This window comes from Liolophura sinensis, chromosome 9 (assembly GCF_032854445.1).
Source record: "Liolophura sinensis isolate JHLJ2023 chromosome 9, CUHK_Ljap_v2, whole genome shotgun sequence".
In the NCBI taxonomy this organism is placed as follows: Eukaryota; Metazoa; Mollusca; class Polyplacophora; order Chitonida; family Chitonidae; genus Liolophura; species Liolophura sinensis.
In genome coordinates this window covers 34,398,798-34,426,661 of record NC_088303.1, presented here as the reverse complement: position 1 = coordinate 34,426,661, position 27,864 = coordinate 34,398,798, and the positions used below count along the sequence as shown (strand labels likewise).

Here is a 27,864-nt window from a genome sequence, read left to right as displayed (position 1 = left end):
TGGGGAGAGGCTCCAGGGTCATTGCGCCGTACTGGTGTGCTAAAACCCATGAACATGGAGGTCCCCGTACCATTTTAGGTCAATCAGGCAGACAGCATCATGCGGTGAGTAACTTAAAACTTATTTTCCGTCTTTCTGAGGGAATATCCGACAAAAGTCAGTGTCAATGGTGGCAAAAGGTGTATAAATGTCTTAACTTGTGGACTGACCACATATTAAGTAGATTTGGACATTAAGTATCGCATGTGGAGCCAGCTTAGCTGATGGGTAGCCAAAATGGTAGCTAGCATATCAGTAAATAAAAGCCATCCACTTGACCAGATTTTCGAGCTACTCAATGCCTAACAGGGACACTATGCCTTACCTCCAGTTACATAGAGAATGGTGCGGACTGTGGTGGTGCCGGCGGTGTTAGTCGCCTTACAATAATACTCCGCCTCATCGGCCCGTGTCACTGAAGCAATACGGAACACGCCTCCATCAAAGGTAGCCCCTGGGGTGAGCTGACCTGTACCGCCTTTAGACCACTCGACTGTGGGCTGAGGAGATCCGGTGGCAATACACCTGAACTCCACGGGGTTACCCACCTCAACAGTCTGGTAACGGGGCTCAATGCGCACCTCTGGAGGACTGCTCGTAGCTGTCAACCAAATCATCAAACAAACACAAATTTCATGTACGACCACACAAAGGAGTCTCCCCCTGGAGAACTGCTCACAGCTGTCAATCAAATCATCCAACATATCAAAATTTCACGCACGACCACACAAATTCCTTTGTGATTGAGAGCCTATGTTAAATTATTTGGATCTTTCTTCCCAATATACTTACATCCTACTGTGAGAATGGCAATGTCTGTTGAGATCCCGTGGACATTTGAGCCAGTACAGACGTATGTGCCTGAGTCTTCACGTTGAACATTGGGGATAAACAAGACACCGTTCTGGTCCAAGGCTTTGGCTGGCAGGCTTCCACCCCGTTTTGTCCACGCCAGTGTGTAGGACACCTTAAAAGGAAGAACCACTGACCACAGTAATAACATTGTCTAAAGGAGACAGTTTACCCATGTACTGGCGTGTGCCAGGGTTAGGTAACTTCAGGTTCGCTGGACCAAATGTCAGTTTAACCTGGACAATATGTGTGACAGGCTCCTGTACTCTACCTCGCCCCGGTTTTCATGAAGCACACTTAGCTGAATTAGCCATTAACTACAGTGACAGAATATGCTGTAGAAATGGGGTGTGCATTTTATAGTTAAGGAGGGAACACTTGAATGGGCTTTTGATTAGAGCTAGACTGGAAGAACCATGATCAAATGCGGGTCGGGTCATATTAAGGAGTTTAAAAATGAAATTGTTGGCGCCCAGCACTCAGAGGTTATAGCAAGGAAACAGGACTGGGTGAGGTGTCTTAGGCATGATACTTCAGTGACGGCAGAACTTTGGCAGCATGGACTTGCTCTGCCACAAGAAGTATATGTACACACACCAAATGACTCCTTGTCATCATATGACTGAAAAATTTGGTAAGTACAATGTTAAACCGCAAGCATTCATTCTTTCATAGCTAAGGGCTACTTGACACTAAATATGCTTCATGAAATTGATTCCAGGTTTGTCACACTTACATGATGTTTTTGTGTACTGACAGGTGACATGATAAGTAAACATCCAAATGTTTCCCGAAATTTCTTTTGGTAATATTTTAAATACACAGAATCTCACACTGTAAATGACAACAAATTTCACCAGAAAATAAGAGTATTTTCAGAGGTCAATAAAAAACATAAAATAAAAATATAAAAGGGCTCATTTTTGTACATTACGGATAAAAGCATCTTTCCCATTCAAGGCAAAGCAATTGCATTGCAAATTTGTAACCATGTTCATCTGGTCATCTGCAAATGTTTTCAGAAATCTGGGAATATGTAGAAATGTACAGATCTCTTTTTGAAGTGGGTGAATGAACGGCCTCTTTCTCAAATAAACACATCAGCAAAAAGTGACAGCAAAATTATAAATTCAATCATTTTTGTTTAAAAGTGTAGAACAAAATCAGCACAGATTATTGTAACAGACATTTACATGTCCTGCAGTAATACATCTTAAACAGCTGAAAAGTAACTCTGCTTTATATACTGTTAGACTGGTTTAGTCTGAATAAAATGAGTTTCTCTCCCGAAAACTTTTCAGTGAAACTCTCCGTATTTTAACAGGTCTGGGCACCCATTCACAAAACTTAAATACTAATATGAAATCGCTTTGTTTAAAATCATTTTTCTATAAAGATTATCATTACAGCAGCCATTAACTTAGGTTTTGGCCTAAAAAAAAAAAAACATACTCATGGTACATGTATTATAAAAAAAAATGGGCGCCAGCCTATTTCACAAGTAAGCATGTTAACTGTGCAAATTTAAGCCACACAACATCAAAGGGATGTGTAACCAAGAAATACACTGATATTATCTGCTAAAGAACCCACGGAGTACCTTTCTCACATAGGTAAGTAAAAGATTAGTATACAGTATTAAAATGTAAACCAAAGGGAAGCATAAAACTTGCAATATAAATCGTATAATAAAACTGAATAAACTACATAAATGATCAATAATAAGGTTGTGATTTAATCTGTTTTCCATTGATGACAAAAACTTCAAAAAAAGTTGAAAGCTGCAGAAAGGATATAGAACAAAATCCCCAAAAGACTTTTAACTTAAGAAGCAATTATATATACAATGTCTATATATATATATAATGTCTTAAAATGCTGTAAAGTGAACAATTACAAGATTTAATCCAGCTAAAGCAAAAGCTTGCAAAGCAAAACTAGCAAATTTAAAGCAAAGCCAATTTAATAAACAAGAAAAAAAAAACACCAAAAAAACCCAGCCATCTGAAAGGTACTCTGTGGTTCTCATAAGATAGAATGACTTAAGCCATGTTCACAAGGTGCGATTTGTACAAAATGAAATATGACAAGCCCTATTTCATAAATCTTGCAAAATTCAATAAATAGTGGCTGCAATTGTGACAGCTGTTTATGAAACAGAGCTTGTCATATTTTCAGTGGAGTAATCAAATGAGTCAATACGGCTTATTGCTTCGTGTAAACATGGCTTTATTATTTTCAATAATCTCACACTTTCATACTTTGAACTGAAATGTCTTCTGACCATGGTATGGCACCTTAATGATAATGGCCACAAGAAATAATCTCATCATAAAAGTACAACACAATGACGCTGACAGAGCAACAAAACGAAACAAAATCACATAAGTTAACTACTTTTTGCTACATGTACTTCAACGTGAAGACACAAACATAAAGCAGGGAAATGACACAGACAAGGGGGAGCACCATTCAGTTAGCAGATTGGCCAAAAATATTCCTCGATCTTGTCAAAGTGCTTTTATGTACATTTATTTATTCTTTCATTTGATTGATGTTTATGCCGTACTCAAGAATATTTCACTTGTACTACGGCTGCCAACATTATGTTAGAAGGACATTGGGCAGAGCCCGTGGTAACTTTTATGTATATAACTTTGACTGTATTTTCTTTCAAATAGACGACTGTTGCTCATACAAGGCTGAATATCAAAGGATTTCTTTGGAATGTTTGTACATTTGCTATGAAATGATCTCGTTACAGGCAGTGCGTCTTCTTTCAATAAACTACCTTGAGCAGTCAAATGTGTTAATCAGTATTGATATACCAATATATTGATATGTGGCCGTTGTGAAATCATTAATCAAAAAACTACTGTTATAAAAATTAGTAAAAAATACAATTCACTGAATATAAAATGTGAACTGTGTTATTCAGAGTTATTATTAAATATTAAAAAAAAAACAAACTGTAAATGTGCAGTGAGAGAGCTGGGGTGGTTACAGTGTGCAGTTCGGGAATGGCGGTGCGTTGAAAATTCCAAAAGGAGGGGGGGAAACAAGAAACATATACTTAACACATACAGATCTGACCTGGCTGGCCCCTCTGCAGACAAACTGGACAGACTGGCCCTGGTCTACAGTCACAGTCTTTGGCTCTTCTATGCGGACAGACACCTGCTCCACAGCTGGGGTTGGGGAAGCAAAGCAAAGCAACCAGGTTAACAGTAACTAAAACACTACAAAGCTATAGCTTAGCAAACTGACATTTTCAAGAATATTTCGCCAAAGTATTTGAACTGATAAGTTATGTAATATGACTTACATCATGATGTGAAGAGTGACATTCCAAACTGATGTTGATGCTTCAGGGCACACTAGGGCTACTTGTCTATCTTTTAACACAACTCTATACATATTTAGATAAAACTACAAAATATGTTATTTTTGTAAAATATAACACCCAATGAAACCCATGAGTACAATTCAGAAAATTATTCTAATTCTGTTTAATTAGTTTTTCAATATTCTATACACCAACCGATTTTCAAAAACAATTGACCCTACCGTCCCCTAATGCGAAAACTTCACGTCACAAAGGGACATCACTCTGCTGTTACACCATATCTCTAAACATATGTTTTGCATCAATAATTTGGGGTGTTGCAATGGTCACTTTAGCTTCTCATAGAGTGGTACCTAGACTTTGTCAACACAACAACAAACATCTACTGTAAAGTTTGCAAGCAACTTTTAGCACAATGTGCTAATTATAAGACAAATTAATTTAAAAGAAGACTGCATTGTCAGTTCATGTTTACTTCAAAATTTGGCAAATCTTATTTCTCGGTTTTAGATTTAGGTTCTGGATTCTTATGCCCTTCGACAATTTGCTGATTTCACAAACCAATTCATGCATCAAAAATCGTTTGTCAAACATACTGGGTCTGTACGTGTTTGTTTTGAAGCATTCCTTTTACATGTTCCATGCTGATAGAAACCAACTTTGAACAGGTTAGAACAAAATAACCTTGTTTAAAACCTGATGATTTGCGGCCGATAATCACAGATATTTTGGACCTATCATTACATATCACAGATAAGTGTGGCTCAGTATTGCCTGGCATGTCAGTGCCTCATTAGATCAGCTGATGAACCACACGAGTACCTGATATACTGAAGCGTACTGTCCTGAAATACCCTTAGAGGCAACATGAAAAGCACACTACTTTCATCGGCAACTAGTGTTTCGCACAGCAATTAAAAGCATCAAGTAGCCAAGCAAAGTAGCCAATGGTTCAAGCAGACTGTTTTTTTTTTTACTTTACTGACTTATTCATTTATTTATTTATTTAAATTTGACTTTTCACCTAAATTCTTCTTTTGCTATTTAAGTCGCTAAATGACAAGCATGGGGTCACGTCACAGAGGGATGTCACTCTGTCATAAATAGAGTGGATAAGACATTACCCAGGTAATAGAATTGAAGAGAAGAAGTTTTGGTGTCAGAAAATTACTGACTAACGGTTCACTGAGTGGAATTTGTTTCTGATCTGTGCAATTGACATTGTTAGCTGATACAGAAGCCCAAAGCATATCCTGCATGTTCACATCAGCTCGCGACTCCAACATTTACCCTTATCTCACACTTCACTCACCAACAACCGTGAGTTCAGTGTTGTCTCTCTCACTGCCATACGTATTGGTTGCCGTGCAGACGTAGCGACCACTGTCGGAAGGTACCAGGTTACGAATGGTCAGCTCATTGGATGGTCCAACTCTCCCTCTGGGGGCAACTGGGCGCCCATCAGCACGCGCCCACACAACATTAAACGGCCCCCGTCCGTCAACACGACAGCTGATCACCACTGTGCCGCCGATTGGCTCCTGGATTCTCACTGGGGTCACAGACACTCTCGGTCTCAGAGAGTCTGAAATACACAAAGAGATAATTTTCTTTCTATCTAAACATTAACAATGAAGGAGAGGTCCCTATAATGACCAAACAACAAATACTCCACCAGAAGGCAACATACAATAACAGAAAACCAAATTCATAAAAAGGGTATTACATCTATGTCAATTTATGGTGTTCCTAATACTTTCTTTGAAGTGATAAAACGTGTCAAATGAGAAAACCTCAATGTCTGACAAAATACTCAATATTATTTTGGGACATGCAAGAACATTTAAACACATCTCTAAGAAAAGTGATACATGTGAACTTTGGCTAATTCTAAGTGTTCAACTTTCTGACACCTAACTTTCAATAATGAGAGCCCTTTAGGGTAGGTCACTTCATTTAATTTAATACACTCCGGTGCTTTTTTAAAAATGCCATGTTGCATTATTTATGGTGAGAACATGATACAAAATTAAAATTGGGTGGCATAGAAATACTTTTCAAAATGCCTTCACATAGGTAAAATTTGTCATTTTACTCTTATATCCTATGCACAACTATACAATATATCACACATATATATGTATGGATTTTTTGGTCGCTGGGTATTGTTAAAATTGTAAATATATAACATGACTTAATACCGGTATAAGCCAATACATTTCTGAACAATCGGGCCCAGCCATGTAACTGGCAAAATAAATGCGCCAAATCAGTGCAGAGTCTACAGGCTGTCACACGCTATCTTAAAGAGGAGCTGCTGCAGTCCTTTAGTAGCACACTTTGACATCATGAGTATTCAGGCAAGTCAATACTGTGTGTAAAATTTGTCGTTACCTGTAGAGCGTTCACACCTTCCACCTAACTCTCTGGGGTTACCTCTATAACCCTGGGCACACCTGTAATCAAAGACAGATAAAAATACATTCAGGTGGAGAACCTGCACAGTGACGAATAGAACACATGTAAACTAGAAACCCTCTGCATATGCTGTGCATATATATATATTACTATATTATTATATCGCATTTTGAGATACAGATTCAACCCTTTTAAAAAAATTGTGCTCACTTTCCACTTAATTAGAATTTAAAATCAAATTTTGGTTTATTAGGCTGAAACTCATAACCACAATAATCATACTGAGTTATGCTTTTATTTATTTTTTTTAAAAACTTTTCTCTGACTTTGTTGTTAAGCCAAAGATTTAATGAACAGATTCCAAATCTGTGTTTGACATTTATCAACTTATTTGCCCAATTGTTGTCAACACATTGTAGCGAAGAATACTCTGTAGATTCAGATGTGCTCCAAGGATCACGCATAAATGCATTATCGGTCGGATTTTGAAAATTTTACAAACAGATTCAAGATGGCAATGGATTTCTTTTTAAGGATGAGAGTACTCGTCCACATCTTGCCAGAGAGATAAATGTCTTCTTTGAACATGAAGGCATGGAGCACATGCAATGGCCCGCCAATTCCCCGAATCTCAATCTCATGGAACATCTGTGGGACCAGTTGAAACAAGCGGTGTATCGCCGTATTACGACGGTGTCGGATCTTGATAATGTTAGATATCTGTTTCAGGAGTGGTTAGTCAGCTCTCAAAATTTGATCACATGCCTCATTAACACAGCGAGCTCGCTGTTTCAGTGTGATACAAAAGCGTGCTGGTTATACCAGATCTTAACATTACCTGGTCGTACCCGTAGTCAAAATCATCTTTAATCTGTTTGTAGAATTTTCAAAATCTGACCAATTATGCGTTTGCATATTCTCAATGGAGCACGTCTGTATCTACAGGCTAATTCTTCCTAGTGTGTAGACTTGATTACTGAGATTCAGGGTGCAAAATTTCACAATGATTGAGCAAATATCTTGGTGCATATCAAACATTGTTTTGGGGGAAACTTACTTTTGATACACTGTTTATGCATAATAGAATTTATTTTTTTGACATTTTCTTTGATAAAAGTACAACTGATGATGTTATGCTAATGCTGTGTTATTCACCTTGTTTTTTTTGCTGTGCGCTCTTTTGACTAATCCAGCTAACAATATGACATCCTGGAGTTTATTTTGTTGTCTTTATTTCAAATCAATTTAGTTTGCATAATGACTGGTCCTATCCCAGACAAAAAAAAGTAAAAGATATACAGTGTAGGCCCGCTATAGCAGGCCACTTCAGAGACAGGTTCCTGAGCACATTATAGATTACCTCGTTCGCTTTAAAGCCATTCAATAATCAGCATTTTCTGAAAGTGTACAAACATTAATCCCTTTACCCTGTATGCCTGTCAGTTACAACCTCTTCCATTATTCACAGAAAAATCCATTTCTTCTTGCTTATACTCACGTAATATTCAAAAGCTTAAGCCTAAAATATCAAATAACACATGGGTCACATGCCAACAGTAGGAAATGGAGCAAACACAGTTTTACACAGTTTTAGCTGTTCTCATGTGAAAGTACACCACAGGTCGATTTGGGTCGCGTTATATCCAATTGCACGCTATAACGAGGCATCTTATAGCGAGGCTACACTCTAAATGTTGCAGGGTACAGGTGACATTTTATACATATAAAGTTTGTTAAATAATGTAACAGTGAGCCACCAAGGTGTGATGACATGGCACTGGTTTGTAACTCACTCTCCGCAGTCCCGTCCAGTGTAGCCCTGCTGACAACGGTCACAGGTGAGCTGACCATCCTGTTCTAAGTGACACACAGGGGAGAACCTGTCAACCACACAACCACCATGTTCTTTTTACACAAGTTATGTACAGTTATAAACACAACAGTTACTGTAATGACAAAAAACTTTCACAGTCTACCTAATTCTGAGGGTTTCATTAATATTTAAAAGGTGTTTTAAAGTTTTTTGGAAGGTATGATTATATCCTACTGAAAAAAGTTTTTTTCATGAAAATTCATACTTTATGAAATTTGTGTGCCTGTAAAACTGCAGTTTTTAGGGTGATAATAACTTGTCCTGTCAAAAATTTGACCGTATGTTTGCTCACATATATTGACATTTTTCTTTACTCAAAAATATCAAGATGTGTGTCAAAAATTGCCAACATAAGTACTTTATGACATTTGTGTGCCTCTAAAACTTCACTTTTTAGGGCAACCACACTTTCACTCCTGTCAAAAATTTGACAACATGTCCGCTCACAAATCATGTGGATTTTCTTCACAAAATTTTTTTTTAGCTTACAAGACTTTAGTGAGGAAACCATCACATTCTGATTGGTATCAGAGACACTTCCTGACAATAAAACCATATTCAAAACAAGACAGCGTTAAATTCAAATCTGTAACCTTATTGGACAAGATCTATTGGACTACAGTCATTCTGACGGTTAAATCAACATCAAGTATTAAAGTAACACATAGATGAGTTGTTTACCTGTTGGATGGAATGGTTAATGGGCAAGCACAAGGTCTGCAGTCATTGGGCGTTCCAACAGTAGCATCACCATAGAAACCAGGTGCACATCTCTCACAGCGTTCACCATCAGTGTTATGTTGACAACTCTAAGGAGCCCAGAGTACAAAACATTTACTACATCAAGGTCTTGCTTCAGGATCACGAAGAGATCTTCCATTTAAGTCAAAATTTCAAATCACTTCAAAATTGTTATTTCTGATGTAACAAGGTCAAAATATAGCTCAACAACGTAAATTCTGGGCAAGTTATTGTGGAACAAATTTCAGCTAAAATCTCTTATCAAATTTCTCTTGAGACATATTTCACGTATTTTTTCAACACGATTGTGTTATTCAACAACTGTTTCAATTACTGTGCAAATTGACTTGAAACTAAAATTTATTTATTTATTTGATGAGTGTTTTATGCCTTACTCAAGAATATTTCACTTAAACAACGGTGGCCAGCATTATGGCAGGTGGAAACCGGGCTCAAACCCATGACCATCCGCAAGTTGCTGCAAGACCTTCCCACTTACAGCGGGAGAGGAAGCCAGCATAAGCTGGACTCACAGCGACCGCATTGGTGAGAGGCTTCTGGGTTATTACGCTGCGCTAGGGGGCTAACCAAATGAGCCACGGATGCCCCACTTGAAACTAGAAGACATACTACACTTATAATAACAAAAATACTCTTTTTGATTATCATCATCATTAATAACCTTATTTTTATAACCTGAAAACTGACATACCTAATTAGAATTAATCTGCTCTAATCACACCCTGTGAACTTACCAGACACCTGCCAGTCTGAGGGTCACAGGAGGTGCCGTGGCCATTACAGTTACACCTGATACATCTCCCCAGGGGAGTAGTTGTGTCCTGTACCCTCAAATAGCCGGCTGCACATGTCTGTAATAAAACAACAACAGCGTACCATCAACTGGCAGGTACACGGCAAATTTCAATTAACTGATACCAAAAAATCAGAAAACAAACCTATATCCACTTACTCTTTTCTTCAACAATATTACAGATGCATTGATTTTTTTTTTTTTTTTTTTTTACCTTCTTTCATTTTTCATTTTCTTTTTTTTACATTCTTTTTTTGTTGAAGAATGAGTGAATGAGTGAGTGATTGAGGTTTAATGAGACACTAGAACCAGGTTTAAGAAGTGCATCTAGCTCTGAAAGCTGTTCAATTTCATAAATGCTGAAATCCGGCAAAACAGAGTACATGGCCTGACATTTCCTCCCATAAATTGCCTGAAAACATTATTTTTCCCCAAAGTCACTTTTTTCCAGTAGGATATCACCCTGACTCAAAAAAAAAACCCCTCACAACACATTTCCAAGACCAACAAACTCTCAAAATCAAGCGGGATGGGTAGCTCATTTATAGAGGAGACTTAAGGTGGACCCAGTAATCATACCTGACAGGAGAGCCCACTGTAACCCTCTGGGCAGGAGCAGCTCTCGACCATGGGGGCTTCACCCAGGCCAGTGGGCTGAGGCACAGCGATGTCCAGGCTGACATCCCTGATTGTGGCTGACACCATGACAGTCTCGTAGGTGGCGCGGATCAGGAAGGCTTCAATGTTAGCCACGATGGACAGGAAACCCTCTCTGCTGGGCATGGAGCCGTCCACCATTCTGAAGGAGCTCTGCAAGTGAAAACAGAAAACGCATTCTCAGTCTAAGCTTGCTAGCTCATATAATTATAAAAAATTGTGTCTAGTGCTTTCTTCATGAGAATAAATTATACTGAATTAGAAATGGGGGTCAATGAACTCTTTATCAGACAAATGAACAAATGAAAACTTTTCTTGAAATTAACAAAAGAAAACACACAAAAGCATGGAATAATCAAACCATTTTGTTCATAAAGTGAGTTAAGGGAAGTTCTTACCTCATCCATGGTGATCTCATATCTCTGAGTCTGACCTCTACTGATTGATGGGTCAAATAACAAATACATCCTCTGGTTGCCGCTCTGAAATGAAAACATGACATGTTAATATCTGCAGTCAGCTCACCTCATCTATTTGATAACATTCAGGCCTTCTTCAGCAGATACAACTTATCTGGTAAGAAAACTGGTGCTAACTTTTCATCTCTTGTAGTGAAAGATTTAATTAGGTGAAACACATTTAAAATGCACATCTCAGTGGAGACTGAAGGCTCTATACGTTAATGTCGTTTTATTTCCTTGATAGGGGTTTAACATTGCACACAAATATGTTCTATTTTATAGGATGATAGTCAATTTAGGAGTGAGTGAGTGAGTCCTTGTGGTTTAACGTCATACCTGACAATTTTTCAGTCATATGACGACGAAGGAATCCTTAGAATGCATGTAATGTGCCTCCTTGTTGCAGGATGGATTTTCACTGAGACGCCTTACCGAAGACAAGTAAGCCACCCGGCCTTAGCCATTATACTGATACGGATCAACCAGTCGTTGCACTATCCCCTTCATATTGAACGCCAAGCGAGAGAGCTGTAACTTTCTCTCTTAAAGTCATAGGTGTGACTAGACTCAAGATTGACCCTGAATCTACCGCTCCCTAAGTGGACACTCTATCAGTTTAGGAACTGAAGCGCGCAGTGATCTGAAAGGGTCGGCCATAATACTGGAAGGGATGTTATCGGAGGCAAGCCACCTTCATGTTCAAGAATATTTCACTTTTAATGATGACGGCCAGCATTATGGTGCGAGGAAACCGGGCAGAGCAGCGGGGAAATACACGATCATCCTCAGCTCGCTGGCAGACCTTCTCACCTACGACTGGAGCGGAAGCCAACATGAGATTTGAACTCAAATTAGTTGGGGCTCCCGTTGTGCTGTGCTAGTGTTAAGGCCTCCAACACGACCACACAAGCTCTGTATACAGCTTGTTGCCTCCCGATGAATAACAAATGCAGGACTGAACCAACACCAAAGGAGTCTTGGTGAATGTTAACAGCTTAACCACAACGTAAGCTACTTTCACAATAGGCTCGAAAATTGGTCCAGTGTCTGAACCGACTTTCAGCGATGATAATGTTTTCGGTAGGTTTCATGCACACAGTCAAATTTCGGGCATGGAATGGGTGACGTGAATATAAGCACATGTCTGGTTTGGAGCACTAGCTGATCAGTAACGAGCCTCCAAACAAAATACAACTAATGGAATGTAACCATAGAGTTCATTAATTAGCACTACATTTACTGGATAAGATCATTTGCTATCTATTTATTTGCAACGTAAAATGTGTCATATGTTTTTTATCTATTAAATATCATGAGGTGGCCAGTTTTTGATCCCAGCTGAAAGTACAAGTTACACAAATATCGCGGTCAAATCTCACATGCTGAGCAATTGTTATCCTCACCTCACCATTTTCATACAGTTCGTACAGCAGTACGTTCTTTTCACCTTCAGTAATCAGCAGTTCAATTCACTCGTTGCCCACTGCACATGTCTTGAGTGAAGTGATTATGTAGGTAAACATTGTCAATGCTGATTGGTTAGAATTAAAACTCTGTCACAATTTTCTATCCTGACCCGAAAAACATGGGTCTGCGAGCAATCAGTCCAAAATCATTATTGGGCATGAAATTGGTAACAATGCATGCGAACAGCTACGCATTTTAGCACTTTATCCATTTAGATGGAACATAGTTTAATCTTCAGAGTCTCTACTCACCACAATTTCTACATCCACATCCATGTACTTGCTCCCTTCCTCAGAAGCTGTGTACTCCAGGGTGAACGTCAACTTTCCACCATAAGATGACACCTGCAAAAAAGGATATCGTACGGTTAGTTCATGTACATGAACAGCATCTTTGTTTCAGCATAAATGGCCGGGCAAATAAGGCTTGGCAGCTGTTCACACACTTAGTAAAAAGTTGCATTTCAGTCTTATTGAATGAATATTTATGTCAAGTCTGATAAATTACTTACTGTGCTTGACTACATTTTCGTCATGCTTTCACATAAACAAAATCCATCTCTTCAGAATGCTGAGAAGCAGCCATGTTTTTACCTTGTCGCCCTTGAACTTGGCAGGAAGGGCGAAGAACAAGCTCTCTCTCTCACGCTGAACCTCACGGAAATTGTCAAAGCTGAATTCTCCCGTGGCTGCGTTGACTGCGAAGCCGTCTGAGATCATGTTACTCATTCTGCGATTGGTCAGGACAAAGTTGTGCGTCCCGTCTGGGTTGATCAGCGGTCGGATCTGTGCGACAAGGCATATCATTGGAGCACGCAGAAATCTTTATTTCAAGGTCAAAGCCCTTAATCACTATTGTTGGAAATTGGAAATGTAAAGTTAAAGATGCTGTAGCACCACTGACTGCATCTTTATATCTGTATCTATATCACTGCATCATCGTTAGTCCTAATCATGCTGATTCGCAGCAAAATGTAAATTTGTAAACATTTTGGCACCTTTGCTAGTAGGGACAATCTCAAATGACTCAAGTGGTCAAGAAAATGTTGGACTTACTGTATCCCTGAAATAGTTAGAACTGGAGCACCTGTCCGTGACTCCCATACAGAAACACTCGAGACAACCCTGGGGGTTAGACTGGCTCAGGTGGAAGTACCCATCTTTACATGTGGTACAGCGGGTTCCCTGCACAAATGCCTGTGGACAAGAATAACAACTGTTACCAACACAACCTACAAAGTCTACAACTGCATATTCCTCAACAATTTTGTTCTTGGGGTAATACAGTTCAAAGTGCACTGTCAAATTTTATGTGTACAAAATTTACAAATAGTCGGTTGTTCACCAACAAACGGACTTGTCACGTACACGTAGCTTAAATATTAACTAAGGGGTTTGTACATCACATAACAGTGATTTATTTAAATGGCAATATAGGGTTAGGGGTCAATGCTTTAACAACTTAGGACTCCTCATCTGGACAGTGCTAATATTTATTATGATATATTCAAGTCTCCTCCCCCATTCTGACACAAAACAAATGCAAGCATAAAGTGGATTACATCCACTACCACAAATTAAGCTTCACCATAATACCCGAGTACCAATACAGATACAACGATAAGATGTTCCTGAGCTAAACTTGTCCAACTTTCTATGGCATTTCTCTATAATCGGCTTTTTCGTACTGTTTAGTTTCAGAATGGGCAGAAATAGTCATGATTATAGCCCGCTATACAAACTGCTGAATGCATTCTAGTGGTTCCTCTTACTCTTTGTTGGGGCCTCACATGGTTAAATCACTCAAAGCCACAGTAGACCTTTGACCTCACAGACTGCATGTCAAATCTTACTGTCTTGGTTGAGGCTCTGCATCAGGAGGTTTATCAGTAACCTATCAAAGGTTGGAGGTGTACTCTAAGCATTCCGGTTCCTATACTCATAAACCTCACCACATCACAGAAGTGAAAAATTCTCAATCATCAATCACTCAATCAATCAATCCTATTGTTTCTTCATCCTATCCCTAGAGGGGCCTCTGTGGCTCAGTTGGTTAGTGCACTAGCGCAATGTAATGACCCAGGAGTCTCTCACCAATGTGGTCGCTGTGAGTTCAAATCCAGCTCATGCTGGCTTCCTCTCAGGCCGTACTTTGAAGGTCCATCCGCAGCAACCTGCGGATGGTCGTGGGTTTCCCCGGCTGTCTCGGTTTCCTCCCATCATATTGCTGGCTGCTGTCGTATAAGTGAAATATTCTCGAGTACGGCATAAAACACCAATCAAATAAATAAATAAAATCCCATCCCTAGGGGTGTAGGCCCAACATAATCAGTCCTTCACCTGCTGTATCACCTTACCTTACACTGACACTGGCCTCTCTCATCACACTGTGTGTTGGGGACAGTTCCTCTCAGGTCACAGTTACACTCCACACCTGCCAGGTAAAAAAACATACTTAAAAACAGCTAAAACAAGGGTCCTAACTGGTCATGGTTATTCCCTTTGTAAAATTAATTTAGAGTCTTCTAGCTTTGAAGGAGCAAATGGTTCAATCTGACCATACAAAAAGTTTTCCCTAGACTACTTCGATGCTCTGATGCATGCCTTTTGCACATAAGTCAAATAAGGGCAGATACAAATTTTAGAAAATTTTACACAAGGGAGATAATCCATGCAAAACAACGAAATGTGATACAAGTAAAAACATGAAACATTGTCTAATAACTTTAAATACCTGTCTAGATGATATTTCTTTCTGCGTGCTTATGAGTGTAAAAATGAGAAAAGCAATAGTTCAAGATGTCAGTTAAGTAGTTTTCAGGCACCTCTTCACAAAAATCATTCAGATTAAAAAAAAAAAAAATTATGTCACATCCTAGTTGTAAAAATTGAACTCCTACGAGACACAAGCTTAAAATTTCTCTGGAAAGTTTAATACATTTTTACTAAAATATCTTCCAACATAAACCCACTAAATTTTTGTCAATGTGTGAACTTTTCATTATTTAAAATTAAAATCATCTTTGGCTATGGCAGTGTTCCAGAAAAATCAACCCTATAATTATTATCACTGTAGCTCTCCAAAATGGTTTTAAAAAGATAGAAGCATGTTAGAAGCACGTTCACAACTATCAGAGAGACCAGCATAAGAGAGTTGTCAGGAGAATCATCCAAAAGAATTGATTTCCAATGAAGTACTACTGTTATATTTTAGAACACCAACTAATGTCCCAGCACCACAAAATATTTGCATCACATCTGTAAATCTACCTTTCCGTTACCTGTTTGAAAGGATCGTCCTAAATCACAAACCATTAACCTTTGCTCCCACCTGTGATAAACTTCTAGAAGCCTACCCTTGATCATCTATAACAACTATAACCAACAAAAGTGGACACCAAACAAGAGGATTTCCAGAGCGCAAACTACTGCTCCATTCTCAAGGTTATCACCACTACCACCTGTCTTCTTAGAACACAAATGTTTTTTTTTTATTGTTGTTGTCCTTTTTTGTATAAAACAGTGTTAGTGACAAATACCAGGACAGAAATCCAGCAGAATTTCAAAGAGTTATATTAAAATAATGACATTATAAATTTCGCTCATACATGATTTTTCCTATTCAAAGATCCCCGCAAAAATTTTAGGTTTACAAAGTAATATTCCCACAGAAAAAAACACACACAAAAAAAAAAGAAATAATTTTATTCTTTATTTGTTTACTGAGGATATCCCACAACCCATGGGTCACTAGGGGGGTCTCCTCAAACTTATATACATCATACATTTATATAATCAAAACTTGATAGTGAAGAATAAAATATTTACAATATTTACAATACACATAGGCATCCAATACTGCACACACTCATATACTTCATTAAGTACCGATTATATAACAGATTTAGGAATGGATTTCAGTCTGTAAATGTCTGTAAAAGTTACACAGACAAAGTAAAACATTTAATTCTGCTGGATTTACCATTAAGTGAATATTTCTCTTTCAGCCGAGTGAATAACCAACTCTAAGTCTATTTAGCTTGTGAGAAGAATGAGTTGTCTTTCTTGAGAGTTATACGGTCAGTAGCGTTCACTTGTAAAGCAGTAGACGGCCAATTCAATCAGGCTGAGAAGAAAGCCCAGTGGTGTTAAACAAGTACCCCACACCTACGGCTGTGGACAAACATTTTAGTACAAAAGCCAAGATTTGTGACATAAATAAATTCCCCAAATGAATTATACCACCACCTTCAGCTGACTGAAAACCTCTGGGTCTGTCTGAAATCAACATTGTCAAAATCCAAAACATTTAACACAGGTACTCAACACAGGACAGAGTTAAATATATTCTGGAGAGGCCACCGAGACGAAAAACACAGGACAAAAACATTTACAAAGTTACAATTATTCCACAAACACTTCACCTTTATTTACATATATACCACCTCCCTAGTTGTCTCATAATGAAAGCAATATTTCTTTAGAAATGGATATGACAAAATATTTGGTATTAAGTCAAACTTTATTGATTGACATTGGCATTTCACACTGCCATTCTAAATCTGACCAAGAGTCAAATAGTTTCACTATGAGGCAACGGGAAAGGTATGTTTGTTATAAAGTGCTAAACATCCCCCAGACAGCCAAAGCAAACTCTTTTCAAGGTAAATGCCAATTAGATGTAGACATAAGACATTCTTATAGCATCAATTCTTAATGTCTTTCTTCGTTTTATTTTTTCAAGTGTGTATGTCCAATACTGGATAAAGTTTTTTATGCTTGTATTAATAAAAGAGAATGATGACTTAATTTCTGCTGTAAAAGGCCTTGAAAGCTATTAGAATTAGAGTATTTAAAATGACAAATAATACTTTCAAGATACAAAGGATAAATGATTATGAATTCCGGAAATTATTTTCCTTCTACTTTTCCCTCAAACAAAAAAGTAGCTTAGTCAGCATAAAGGTCAAACATTATTCCAGAGAAAATATTACCTGTGACCTGCTGGCAGTAACTTCCGGGTCTTAATGGGTTGCCTTGGTAACCAGGTAAACAGCTGGACAACAAAAATTGATATCGATGTATGAAATGAAATGCCACATAGGCAACTACACTAAGTGCTACTATCATGAAAAAAGCATCCCAAATTTTATCAAGGAGTAAATAAATTGTGATAACAAAGATACAAATTTCATTTCGAATATTGCATTTAGGACTTAAAGTATTTTCACAGATTTAAAGAACCAGGTGAACCTTGTTTCCAGCTGAATTACTAGCTGTGACATGAGCAGACATTACCTCTCACAGCGGCGTCCTGTGTGTCCTGCAGGACAGGCTGTGCAGGTCACCTGACCATCATTATCAAGAATACAGGTGGGACTGAACCTGGAAACAACAAATGACATAAATGACTGGGCTTTAAGTACGATGTCAGATATTTCTTTGCTTGTCAACAGAATAAGTGACGAGATGTTTAACAGCTGAGGAAACTATATTTTTTTCCTTTGTACTACTTTGGAATAAGCCAATCAATTTTTTAAAAGCTCTGATTTTAATAGAAAATTAGTGTGGCATATATATATCTATATATGTATGTATATATATAGCTTTATGTATACTCGATTATTTATGATGACCGCACTCGGCTGAGGGTGTAATGTCAGCGAATCAATTACGTAGACCACACTGACATATATACTTTCTATTCTGACAGCTATCCTGGATGTCTAGCTACCGTCATTGTAATCAAGTTCTGACTTATAAACACAAGCAGAGGAAAAAAAAAACACAGAATGAAAGAAAGAACCTCAAAGGTATGCATAAATTAGTCAAATGCAAATATTATCAATGTACATGATATAACTCAAGGGAGGTAACTAACTGGTTGGGGGATACAGTCAGTGGACAGGGGCACTGTTGGCAGTCAGCAGTGGATCCACGAGAAGCATCTCCGAAGTATCCAGATCCACACCTCTCACAGCGATCCCCCTCGGTATTGTGCTGGCAGTTCTGTAAAACAACAACCAGTTGTACACATTACAAATTGCAACTTTCACATATTAAATAGGTTACATCACATTGTACTTACATGTGTTTCTGGGTTACACTTCCTTCATTGTTTACTACAGTGACAGAGGTAATGACACACATTTACCCTGCACACCCCCGTTTCTGGGCCACACTTCTTGCACTGTTTACTACACTGACAGAGGTGATGACATACACTTACCCTGAATACTCCTGTTTCTGGGCCACACTTCCTGCACTGTTTACTACAATGACAGAGGTGATGACACACACTTACCCTGCACACTTCTATTTCCGAACCACAGTTCCAACAGTGTTTACAACACTGACAGAGGTGGTACACAAACTTACCCTGCACACCCCTGTTTCTGGGTCACACTCGTTGCTGTGTCCATTACACTGGCAGGGCTCACAGAGTCCCAGGTAGAGACCACCTCCAGTTCTGGTATAGCCTGTATCACAGTCCTGAAAGACAAAAAATGCTCAATGCCACAGCCATCTCAGCCCTAAAGTGTAAAATATTATGAGCAAAAAGAAATCAAAGTTTCCTGGTAAAGTTAAGCCTTTATGTTTTTTGTTGAATCTGCACCTACCTCCAATTAAGCCTCTTTCACATTTATTACCACCATATCTCCATTACAATTACACAAACCACAGAGAGGGTAACCCGTTCTCAAATTACAACCCCAGAAGTTATGAACATAATTACTCTTCCAGTTTTTTTTTTATTTTTAGATAAAATTCTATGAAAGGCCAGGGTGAATCTTTCCTTAGAATGAGTGCATTCATTTTTTTTTTTTTTTCACACAGTACACTATTTTTCCCTCACCTGACAGGACAGTCCTCTATAGCCTCGAGGACAGACACACTGCTCCACAGCAAAAGCCCTATCCTGGCCGGTAACACGGTTTTCAGCTATATCAAGAGTCACATCACGGATACTACAAACATAAACATACGCATCATGACTGCCAGTTCTGCAAATATTTCAAAAGGATGTCATACACATAAGCCCACACAAGTCTGATTCCAGAGTTATTTTTAAGACAAATTATCATTATTATTTTTTCCACAGTTGTACGCAAGAGAATGGAATGATAGGAAATGACAGGCACTGTAGTATAGGCCATACACAGGGTTCATATGCTGCTACCTTAAAGATTTCAAACTTCTCTGCTTTTTACTGGCCAAAATTCCCATTCAAGCTTGAAGCTCACAGAACGACCTTATCACATCTACATGTAGTTGAACTTTCACATTAATATGAAGCACTGCATCAAGATGCTGGAAAACAAATACTTCCACAAGAATGTCAGCATATAACATACAGTATATATAGCTCAGGTTGGTTCTGTAAGCTCTTTATACTTCAACCCACTGTATATGTACGCATGCCAAAATGGTACTCAATTTCAAGGCTTTTCTTTGCCAAACAACAATAGGCCTGGAAAAGATACTTTCAATTCCCAGTCTTTTCAATGTTTTCAAGGCTCCATACAAACTTGAGGTTAAAAACCATAGTACCTGGACTCTGTGGTTGTGGCGGTGTACGTGGCTTTGATGAGGATGGCAGAGACATCAGCCAGGGCCATCAGCAGGTGCTCTCTGGTCGCTGGTTCCCCATCACTGCGAATCCAATATTGCTGCAGGGACAAAGAAAGGCAGGTTTATCTTTCTACACTGAGAAAGTGTAAAATCCAGACAGCAATAATACTGTTAAAGATGTTTTGCTTGACACATGACTTTTCAAATGTATTTTTTGTCCTAATGCTAGGAATTTATGCACACAAATAGCTTACAGTACTGCATTTAGATCGATTAATTGGTTTGTTTGATAAAGGTATTCATAGTGCTGCCTCACTGGAACACCATGTCACATTATACTGACATGTACAATTCACGACCTATGAACTAGTCTGGTATTTGTTTGTATGCTTTGGCTTACCTCATACAGTGGGACTTGGAATGACTGTGGGGTATTGGGGTCCACAGGAGATGTGTGTCTGTAGATCAGCACGATATCATTGCCCTGAAATAACAAAAATTTGAAACTATCAGAAAAGAAAAAAGAAAAAAAAAGATATTAAAGGACATTATTTCTGATCTCTCAATGCAATTTTTAGTGATTTGATATCAATTTAAAACACTGATGTAGGGACAGATCTACCACTAGTAATGGATTTACCTAGTTTAAGAACACGGATCAATGACAAAAATAAGCAACATTAAAAGCTTGCCAGGCTTAAAAAACACAGACTGAATTTCTTCAAGTTTCCATGTGACTATTTTCACGGCATATTATCATGACATATTTATAAACAGCCTCCACAGTGTTTTGGCTGGGTATACTCACGATGATCTCCACATCTGGGTCGCTGCGTGGCGTATTGTCAAACCCTGGTCTGTAAGTCACGGTGTAGCGAAGATATCCACCATACGCAGTCACCTGGTAACATAAACACACACAACACAGTTATTCTACAATTTACAACCAGTTTGCTTTCTTTACTATTCGTAGTTTGACCCTAACATGGGGGGCTGAGAAAATAGGCCAGAGATTCTTGGGGTAACTACATCATCTTATCGGGTAAATGTACATGACCTAGAACTACAGTCAAACCAGTGAGAGCTGGACTTGGAATGTCAAACATCATAGGGCTATGTGGTGGAATATTACCACAAACCCATTAAACCCTTTGGCCAATTCTATTCTACAATCCACACACAATTTTCTGGAGAGCACCCAGTTTTCCTTAAAGAGCTACTTTGGTATCAAAACACCGCTACCCTAAAAGCAAGGTGAATTGATAAAGACTGGGACAGTCTGAATTGCTTTCCTAAATTGTGAAAATATTGCAGTGAAATAAAACCGATATTGTACGTTGTATGGGTTAAATAGTGTTATTCATCAAAATTCTATTGAAACATAGTGTTACTCTGTAGGATTTCTTTCATATCACTGTAATATTTCTATGCAATTTGTATTCTGACCAGAGTGGCACTTCAAGACCAAGATATGGACATTACACTCCATAATTAGAGTATATGTACTAAGATTTTCCATACATAGGCTTATGTATTATTATGTAAACCTACTGCTTGTACTTATTATATAAACCGAAACTGGAATTATTTATTGACACCATACTGAAGAATATTTCACTTGTATGACTATGTCTCCGACCAGCATTATGGTGGGAGGAAACTGGGCACAGCCCTGGGGAAACCAGCGACCATCCACAGGCAGATCACAAGAACACCAATCTGAAATGGTTGTTACACTTGTTTTGAGTTTAAATTATTCTGTAGCCAAGGGTTAATAAAGTAATGCTCCTCAATTTTTTCTATCAACTTTTTTCCAATGCCCATGTTAGAGTAAATTTAATCAAAAATAGTTTGAAAAACACAGTTTGAGCTGAAAGCCACATAAGATTGCTATTTATTAACTGAGCCTCCAAATTAATTAATGATAGTATAACTATGGACAGTCCATTTTGAAATTTTTTTTTCTCACTTATTTTTTTATGTCCAGCTTTCAATAATTACATTTTCTGGAAACATTTCCATACTCCTTGCAGTGAGGGCATCATCCATGTCATTGGAGACTGCCACTTGTTACTATTATATGCTCACATTTCAAGCAGACTGGATCCCAATGGTACACGTGTGATACACACTATCTTACCTTGTTGCCCAGGAATCTCTCGGGCAGGAACCAGTAGTGAGTTATCTGTGGCAGGTTGGAGAAGGCTCTGTAGCTGAGATCACGTGTGTTGTAGTTGACAGAGAATCCCTCTTCCACGGTCTGTCGCCTCATCATGTCTGTCAGCATGAAGCCAGCACGGTCAGTGGTGAAGGTGGCTGAAATCTGATACAGTTGTTCAGTCAATATTAGTTGCCTTTTGGACACGAGTCCAAAATGAGAACTAGATCACAAGAGCTTATATCAGGAAATCTGCTTGAAATAAAACAAGAGCGTTACAGCGTACAGTGAGCCGTGTAATGGTGAGTGATATTCTCAACTCTTTGTAATATATATATATATATATTCATCATCATATTATTTTTAACTACTCAAAACATTCATTCACATACTATATTCAAAATTTCAACAATGTGCATTTCTCATCAATGATGACAATCTTACTCATCACTCCCTCTGTGAAAATCCCTTTATTTTTAACATATCACTGCTCCAAACATTTTTACATATATGTACATTCATGTGTTTAATATTTCCACAATGTATTTTTCTTTCAATATTATCTACATGTTGTCTTTTTGAAGTCTTTGTTACTTCATGACCTCTCTGTGAGATAGTCCTGTTCATTTCAATTACACACATTTAAAATTTCAACAACATATTAGCCATGACAAACAACCCTATGGGTGGATGCTATTGTTGTTTTTCTTGTTGGGGACCAGTGCTTTCTTGTTCTTGAAGGTAGTGTGAAGTTGCATAAGCCTGTGACCGCACATTTGGCATATTTTCTTGTTTTTATTTTTCATCTATGTGTTGTTTTCTTCAGATTTTTTTTATTTGATGGGTGTTTTACGCCACACTCAAGAATAATGCACTTAAACGACGGCGGCCAGGCAGGTGGAAACCGTGCAGAGCCCGGTGGAAACCCAGATGCCCGGTGGAAACCCACGACCATCCGCAGGGTGCTGCAGACCTTCCCACATACGGCCTGAGAGGAAGCCAGCATGAGCTGGACTTGAACTCACAGCGACCGCATTGGTGAGAGGCTTCTGGGTTATTATGCTGCGCTAGTGCGCTAACCAACAGAGCCACAGAGGCCCCGGTCTTCTTCAGAGATTGTATCCATACCTGTGCTCTGTTCCATGAGGTACTGGTGCAGGTCTGGGTCATCCCCATACAGAAACAGGAGATACAGCCTAATGGGTTACTGTCAGACAGGTAGAAGGTGTTACGCTGACATGAGCTACACAATGGACCTTCCACATTTTCCTGTACAAAACAAAAATAGAACCAAACTCAGATTAACTGATTCGTAGACATACAAAATGAGTCAGGAGAAACTCCTGTAATTCAATCATTACCAGAATTCGAAATGAGTCACACCATTGATTTTGTGTTCAATTTTATTACTGAAACCTGGCTTGAAAATTGGTTGCCTTTAGAGTTGAACAAGAATATTAATATTTCTATCCTTCAATGGTCCTCTACCAAGGGAAGTAAATCTTATAACCGAAGTAATAACAGTGCTCTCTGCCTACTGAAATAAGAAAATATGGTCTATGGTCTTTCATGACCACTTGTATTGTTGTTGAAATCACTGTTATAGGTATTAGATTAGCTAGAGGAAATACTGCTGTCCCACACGGGTCGGCTTTCATCTTAAGACGGCGAGCAAATCCTACTTAATGGCACAGATCTACTTATGACAGGACTTTTTCAAAATAGTTCTATTAATTAAATGTATGTGAGGTGAGTGGGAATGTTTCTAGGGGCAAAATGGTTTACCTTGCACCGACAGACACCCCCTTGGATTAAGGAACCATCCTGAGTACCTCGATCATCACACCTGTCTGTAAAGGAACAGGTTGTGTCAGTGTGAGTAAATCACAGCCTGTATCAGTCAAGCTTTTTCACACCTTAATATTCCATTAATGTCAAAGCCAAAGTCTCCTTGCAGCATAATAATCCAAATAACGGTGAAATCTCTATATGGTAATGTATGTCACAAACCTTAAATATTATTTGCGCATGTGAACTTTTCATGTACGCTTTTCAGGCCAAATAAAAAAAAAAACATCTTTCCTATCCAGCTTCAGCTGAGTAAACATGCTAGCACCATATCCTTTTAAACTTTGAGATATTTACGATACACCATGCCAAAGAAAGAATAAGAAATATGTTACTTCTGGGCATAACCAGGTTGAGGAACTACACAAGGAAGATATTTAAACACTCAAAATGGCAGATAAAGTTTGGACATTGGATGGTCGGGAGCAGAAAATTCTTTTCTTGAGGCCTTATGCTAACAACCAGGCCTGAAACACATCAGTAGAATAAGTTTTGCCAGAAGGATGAGACTATGGGTATGCTTACCCCCAGAGTCTGGTCTACAGGAGTCCCCAGGCACACTGGGGTTACCCACATAACCGATGGAGCACCTCTCACACTGACGACCCTCGTACCCCGGGGGACAGGCTGTACACCTCATCTGGCCATCTCCTCCTAGGGCACATGTTGGCGAGAACCTGTATGGTTGGAAAAATCAGAATAACTGATGGACTCCAACCTGATCCTTCATGGTAAACCAATCTACCAATTTTCAATTCAATATGATAAACTGTTTTCTAAGTCTGGAAAACTGTTTGATGACTCCATGATGAACATATACATGAGAGGTAAACGAACAGTTCGCTCAAATTTACTGCTGAATGTGGATGGACTGGGGCCTGGTTTCACAAAGCACTCTTAACGTTATCTTCACATGCATGTAACTAACATGGCAACCAGTACTGTACGCATTACGTTATCATGGTAGTTGGGAGCTCGTAATGTTAAGGGAGATTCGTGAAACTGGGCCAGGAGTACAATCAGTTCTTAAGGCTTAAGCAAATTCTAAAAAAAACTGAAGACACCATTCAAACACGGTTAATCTAGACGAAAGGAGATGTAAACAATGTCTTTTTTTTAAATTTTATTTTTTTTTTTGAAGATTCAAATATGACCCTATATGTAGCAGAGTAGCACATTATAATCCACACATCTTCAGCTTTGTTTTAATTACCTACCTGTTGGAGGGGATTGTTAGTGGGCAAGCACATGGCTGACAGTCATTAGGCGATCCTCGCCTGGCATCACCATAGTAACCATCCGCACACCTGTCACATCTCGGTCCAGCCGTATTGTGAATACAGCGCTAAGGACAAGATGTCGCACAAATTCAATTACATTTAACTACATCACAATTAGCAGCAAATGTAAATTCTATATTTACACAAACTGGGTCACCTGGGAGAAGATGTCAAGATTAATGTAACCTTGTACACCTCTGACAATATGACAGACATGAACTGGTTTTGTTTAGTTTTGCTTGGTCAGTTCCTAAACTAAAAATTTTTTACCCGTTTCAAATTATTCAAAATGACAAAACAAATAAAAAGAGGCAATTAATAATAAACTGCCTTAATGGTCAGTTTTGTGGGTTGAGAAAAACTGACAGTTCTCAACCTGACACGGACAGGGAACAAGAAATTCATATTTATCTACATCCTTGATGTATAAACCAGAAAAAAAATCAACTGATGTACAAAGCAGAAATTTACTTGAAACCACTTATTAACTGTTTTATACTCACACTACAGGCTCCAGTAAGTGGGTCACAGTCGTTGGAGTGGCCATGACAGTTACACGGCAGACAGTCACCCAAGTACTCTCCCCTGTTCACACGGAAAAATCCTGGTGCACATTTCTGAAATTATACGAAATAGAATCAGCTGCTTACACCGCCAAATTAGAGTAAATGTGCAGGGGGTACGATATAATACAGAGGCCTCCTCATTAAAATTCACTGTTCATGGTAAACTAGGCACATGTGTACTTCACAATGCTTAAACACAGGTGAACAAACAAGATTTAGCTACTACTCTAATACCTCAACCTTTTCGCATATGAAAGAGCAACTTTCAGAGCAATTTATGCTCACTGTTAGTTTGATTTTGCAGACAGAACAACATAGGTTGGATATTGGCCAGATTCAGGGCTTCACAGAAACATATAACTTTATCAGTAAACACAGAGAAATGCCTCCAGACTGTGCTTGGATAAACACATTGTAAACATGTGAAAAGGTTGAAGAATTATAGTAGCTTTAATTAGTGTATAAATTAGGTCAGCACTGAATGGCTATGTCTTCTTTAAATACCTTAGAACAATTTCACTTTGCTTTACATGTACCAGTGGTAACTTTTCCTGGGTCCAAGCTGTGCAGCCTTTTGTTTAACTCCGCTCCCTCCCCCCCCGCCGAGTTGCCATTGCACGGGGAAAAGTACACAATTCAGGTTACTTCCAGCAATCAGGTTATCAAGTGCAAAGTAAGATGAATGTGTTCCAATTTAGAACACTTTAGGACATGGATTATCATTTGATACTTAGAGTGAGCTTGCTTGCTTACCTCACAAGAGAGTCCAGTATACCCTGTTGGGCAGGTACATTCCTCCACGGAAATGGCCCGGCCACGCCCAGTATCCCTTGTAACAGCTGTTGTCAGGAGAATGTTACCAATCCTGTAAATTAGCAAATTTGTGCACATCAATTCATGTATAAACAATTTTATGAAGAGCCTACTAAAATATCCTTATTACTGAGCAATAAATTCAGACTGAATGAAAACTCAACAACATTTTTCTGTAATGGTATCATCTTGAACGAAAGAAGTCAATCTCTACCAAAAGCAGAATGAGTAGCACTTTCAGCCTTGTCAATAACAATAAGTGTCATTTATATAAACATATGAATTTGTTGGCTTGAATCGGTCTTCCTATATACATATACTTCGGATCAAAGGATTATTTCTAAGGTGAAACTGCTGAATGTCAACTACATAAGCATTTACTTACATTCATTTCATAGCTATTAAACAACACACTCAAGAATTTTTTCACTTGTATAACTGAGGACAGTGGAGAAAACCAGAGTGCCCAAGAGTGGCACATGTTACATCCACTGAGCCACATTTAGCTCAAAACTTTGACGTTATTTCCCTTCAGACTTGCATATTTGTTTCTCCTCTAATTGTCTGACTACTGGTCTAATACCTGCTCTCTGTCTGTGCCACATCGTACGTGGCTCTGATCAAAATCTCTGTCACATTCTCCAACACCATCATCAGGTCCCCTCGACTAGCAATCTCAGCATCAGGCTCAATATCACCACGACGACGTCCATCTGCTCGGGCCCATGCAGACTAAAAGACCAAACAATGAAATATTACAGGAACCAAACAAAAAGAAAAATTATTAAACTTTACGCCTTTCGAATTAATTCTAATCTGACTCAGGCTAACTTTCATAAAACTGGCTAAATCAAAGTTTCATAACTTTTCTCATAAATCATATCCCTTTTATGATTTTAGGTCTTTTATCACAGAAATGTCACAAGAAATATCACAATATCAAAGTTCTGTAAAAGTGGC

General features: G+C 38.6%; 1 protein-coding gene across 1 annotated transcript in view; it reads right to left on the bottom strand.

Annotated features, from left to right (window-relative positions):
• LOC135474842 (basement membrane-specific heparan sulfate proteoglycan core protein-like) overlaps positions 1–27,864 on the bottom strand; it is a 150,482-nt gene that overhangs the window by 38,475 nt on the left and 84,143 nt on the right. Inside the window, 31 exon segments of the mRNA XM_064754457.1 lie at positions 365–640; positions 832–1,006; positions 3,985–4,079; positions 5,550–5,822; positions 6,632–6,693; positions 8,449–8,535; positions 9,210–9,337; positions 10,025–10,141; positions 10,663–10,893; positions 11,139–11,222; positions 12,920–13,012; positions 13,262–13,453; positions 13,724–13,864; positions 15,025–15,101; positions 16,916–16,945; positions 17,662–17,723; positions 17,966–18,052; positions 18,549–18,676; positions 19,046–19,159; positions 19,524–19,635; positions 20,219–20,337; positions 20,640–20,723; positions 21,048–21,140; positions 22,380–22,562; positions 23,526–23,666; positions 24,183–24,247; positions 24,771–24,922; positions 25,463–25,590; positions 26,029–26,142; positions 26,845–26,956; positions 27,488–27,636. Of these exon segments, the coding sequence (XP_064610527.1) occupies positions 365–640; positions 832–1,006; positions 3,985–4,079; positions 5,550–5,822; positions 6,632–6,693; positions 8,449–8,535; positions 9,210–9,337; positions 10,025–10,141; positions 10,663–10,893; positions 11,139–11,222; positions 12,920–13,012; positions 13,262–13,453; positions 13,724–13,864; positions 15,025–15,101; positions 16,916–16,945; positions 17,662–17,723; positions 17,966–18,052; positions 18,549–18,676; positions 19,046–19,159; positions 19,524–19,635; positions 20,219–20,337; positions 20,640–20,723; positions 21,048–21,140; positions 22,380–22,562; positions 23,526–23,666; positions 24,183–24,247; positions 24,771–24,922; positions 25,463–25,590; positions 26,029–26,142; positions 26,845–26,956; positions 27,488–27,636 (3,904 nt within the window).